The sequence below is a fragment of the Poromitra crassiceps genome, assembly GCF_964638095.1.
Source record: "Poromitra crassiceps genome assembly, chromosome: 1".
Taxonomy (NCBI): Eukaryota; Metazoa; Chordata; class Actinopteri; order Beryciformes; family Melamphaidae; genus Poromitra; species Poromitra crassiceps.
The window spans coordinates 7,200,317-7,204,536 of record NC_139623.1 but is presented as its reverse complement, the minus strand read 5'-3'; the positions used below and the strand labels follow the sequence as shown (position 1 = coordinate 7,204,536).

The window sequence follows — 4,220 nt, the reverse complement described above, 5'->3', positions numbered from 1 at the left end:
TTCTCACTTCTAATCCGTCCTCTTGATTGTTCTAAGCTGCTTGCAGACAGCCCTTGGGACGCTGGGGGGGTTTTGGAGTCTGTTTTAATTAAGATTTAAAAGAAGACTCCCTCAAGAAGGGGGATTTAAGAGTATCGGATGGTCTGAGGAAAGTAAAGGAGTGGCGGTAGGACAGATTGTGTACATAGGGCTCAACAAATATCCGAAATCGGTAAAAATGAGAACAATAAACAACAATATTTTTGGACACACACACACACCCCATAAGCTCTGCACACCTACGCACTCACACACACACACAAACACACACACACACACACACACACACACACACACACACACACACACACACACACACACACACACACACACGCACTCACACACACAAACACAGACAGACTCTGAGGCATTGGGGTGGCTAAGGCAAATAGGATTTTTCTTCCATTCGTAATCAAGCGGCACAATCTATAGATTGATCTGAACTTCCTGTGATTCATAAACCATACCCTGTGAGGGTGATCTGGGATCAGTGGTAGCCAGCAGGCAAAGCTGAGGGAGCTACTGTATCTCCACACTCTGTCTAATGATCGATCATCTCAGCAGATGGGCTTAAGAGCCTCTGTAACGCTCCACTTGTTTATCGGAGCCCCAAACCTGAGGCTTCTCAGTAGATGTGACCTGCAAAGAAAGAAAGGCCTGGTTTGCAGAGAGAGAGAGAGAGAGAGATGAGGAGCAAGAGAGAGAGAGAGAGAGAGAGAGAGATGAGGAGCAAGAGAGAGAGCGAGAGAATATGAAAGAGAGAGAATGAGAGAAAGTCTGTGTTGTATGGCCAGACGTGTGTTGGATAGATAGTAAATCCATTTCCCTGCTTAATGTGGTTCTAGTTGGGTGGCGATGTCCCCATATTGGACACTCTGGACGTTCCTGTTAGACACTTAATTAACAGGCTTATCACGGCAGGACAATAGGACTTCTCTATAGAAGTCTGGCCGTCAAAGATACACACGCCGTTACCATCCGTCTTTCCATTACTTGCTGCCAAGCTGATACGTTGTGTGTGTCACAATGTGTGTTGCCGTCCGTCTCTGTGTGTGTGTGTGTGTGTGTGTGTGTGTGTGTTTGTCCGTGCAGTGCGGCCCGATAAACTATCACTAACTAATTACTGCGTTTAGTAAAACAGTCACACATGACACATCTGTCCCTACCGCAGATGATCCTTCCCCACAAGTAAAACCCCCAAAGAAATCCCCCCCAGAACACAACACAACACAACACAACACAACACAACACAACACAACACAACACAACACAACACAACACAACACAACACAACACAACACAACACAACAGAGTGCACAATGAAGTGTTTAAGTTCATCAAGCCATAGACTTCGCTGCAGCCGGTAAGGTGTTAAAGGCCAGCCAGGGGTCAAGAGCCCAGCCCACAGCATTCTCTAGCGGGCTACATCCCAACACACTGCAACCATATGTCCAGAGTTTCACAGTCAATCAGCCTGCAGCCTACCCGGGCGGGACAAAAGCCTATTCACACCCAGTTGACTCTAAGGAAATCTGCAATTCCATGCTGTGATTAGGACAGAATGCAGCACTAGCCTGCAGCCAGTGGCCGTTAGAGATAAAAACAAAAGGCTAGAAGATATGGAGGAGAAGAAGGGAAAAGGGCACACGGACAAAGCACTCTACAAAGCTCTTTTTGGCCGGGTAAGCGCTCGCCGGCCCGTCTCTGCAGCTCCAGCGCCGGCCTCCATCAGCACTGCAGCCCCCCCCTGTCCCTGTCTCTGTCACTCACAACTCTGTTCATAAGGCCAGCAAAGATTATGCAGGGATGAAAGATGCTTCTCTCATGTTCTCGCTTTGAGGATGTTTCTGGGTGTCAGCGGGGGGGGGGGGGGGGGGGGGGGGAACACACCTTTAAAGAGTGATGCTGCATTTTAATAGACACAATAAAGCCTTCTTCTTATAAAAGAATATTTGGTGTCCCATATCCTGTTGTGTATAGCAGCTCTGCGGGACTTTTGCATGCAGGTGTGAAAAAGGCCCCGCTCGTAGCTAAAGGTATAGCGAGAGCCTATGGCAGAGAATAAAGTGTGTTGGTGGATCCTGGGGGAGGCATAGATCACACATATTCTTTCACTGCAGCGATTAATATCCGGGAAAAAAGGTCAAAGCTGACTTGAAACGGTCCAGTATATCACAGTTACATTCACAGCCCACATTTCATATATCAAGTCGTGCTGTGATGTCTCATCAGCCGGGTCACACAGGAGAGACCCACCGCCCGCACATCATCAAAGATTGATGCTTTGTCCTAGTTAAAGACAGGGGGAGGAGAGACCATCGGAGAGAGATGGCGATCTGTGTGTTGTCCGCAGACGCGGGGGAGTGTTTGGGTGAGAGGTGCTGATCGTGGGTCGTGTGGGCCCCCGCGCCCTCTGAAGGCCCGCCTCCTCTACCACCACCAGCAACAGCATCACCACCGGGGTTAGCCAAAATGTGATGCCAGGGCTACTACGCCATATTGCACAACCCGGGGACCTGACCCCCGAGATATGCGGGACAACTCGCGGATGCAGCACTTTGAGATCAGTGAGTGCGAGACGGCGCCGGCTGGGACAGGAAGTGGAAGACGACGGCGTGTTGAGTCTTCGGTCTCCTCCTCCTATCTGCCCACTTCCTCATCCAGGCCCTTAACGGAAGACAAAACAAACGGACAGAACAAACAGGCAGACTATGCTAAATACTTATTTCTCCCAACACACACCCTAACCGTCTCTTATATCCACTGTTCGCTGTTAGTCCTTCCCTTTTCTTGTTCAGAGTGCTTGCTTAATAATTAATTGATTAATTAGTTCGCTCATTAATCATTTATTGGTTAATTATGGCCTGATTTTTCTAGAGGAAGCGGTGCAATCTGAAAAAACCCTGACTTCACATTTCACTCTAATTATGCTCCTTTACTAATCAACGCTTAAGAAATGGAGTTTCAGGAAATTAGTTTTTCCACTTCCCGTCTTTTTCTCAACACAAAGCAGGATGTATGGAGGTCGGCAGGCAACACTTTCCCCTCCCCTGCTACTGTTCTCCAAGCTCTTAGTCATCAGTAATTTTAAAGGAATGTTTCAAGCTCGTGGTAATCTAATGAACAGAATAAAAATTTTATGTTTAATTAAAACTTGCCTTTCCCCACCTCTATAAAAGAGGAATAGAAATGCTGGTGGCGAGGTAACCACAGACATTGATTTATAAACAGCAATCTGAAGGCCATTTGTAAGAACAGACAAGTGGCAGGATTGTGAAGGAGATACACTTATTGTTTTCGCTGGGTCCATGGCTCTCCTGGGAGAGAGGAGGTACTTTGTTTAATCACCAGGAGTTATGTGATGTGGACACAGAGGTGAGGAGATGGGTAACGTTCAGGAGCACCTCCTGTAATGCAGAGTGAACATAAGAAGGAAAGCCAGGAGGGGTGCGTCTGGGTAGTGTAAAGGTAAAAGCACTCGCCTACCACCAGGGGGCGTCTGGGTAGTGTAAAGGTAAAAGCACTCGCCTACCACCAGGGGGCGTCTGGGTAGTGTAGAGGTAAAAGCACTTGCCTATCACCGTGGAGACCCGGCTTTAATTTAGGGCTGGGTATTGGCAAGGACCTCATGATACGATACGTATCACGATACATGGGTCACGATATGATTGTATGATAATACATTGCGATACAATAAATATTGCGATATATTGCAATACTCGACATCATTTACTGAAAATTAAATTTGCTGTGTACCACCCAGGTATTGTAATAATATATGTACATCACTTTATATTGATAACTTAGTGGACAAATTGAGTCAAAACTACTGAGTGTTGAGTGTGTTACTGAACGCACTGAAATAAAAAGCATCCCTATTGATATTTTTCTGAAATATCGATACAATATTGCGGAAAAAAATATCGCAATATATCGCCGTATCGATTTTATTGCACATCCCTACTTTAATTCCCGGCAGCGGTACTTCCGGCTTGCTCAGACGTTCCTACAGGCGCTCCTACAGGCGTTCCTACAGGTACAATTGGTGGGAAGCCGGTGGAGTCCTGGCCACTGCACTAGCACCTGCTCTGGTCCGGTCGGGGCGGGAGGGGAACTGGGGGGGAATAGAATGATCCTCCCACGTGCTACATCCTGTTGGTGAAAAGAAGCAGCTGACGAAT

The 4,220-nt window shown here is 47.3% G+C and overlaps 1 protein-coding gene across 1 annotated transcript in view; it reads left to right on the top strand.

Annotated features, from left to right (window-relative positions):
- Nucleotides 1–2,569: 2,569 nt before the first annotated feature.
- Nucleotides 2,570–4,220, top strand: part of kirrel3l (kirre like nephrin family adhesion molecule 3, like) — a gene marked incomplete at both ends in the record, with an annotated part of 25,642 nt that continues 23,991 nt past the window's right edge. Inside the window, one exon of the mRNA XM_083648220.1 lies at nt 2,570–2,606. Coding sequence (XP_083504346.1) covers nt 2,570–2,606 — 37 coding nt within the window. The remainder of the gene's footprint in view (nt 2,607–4,220) is intronic.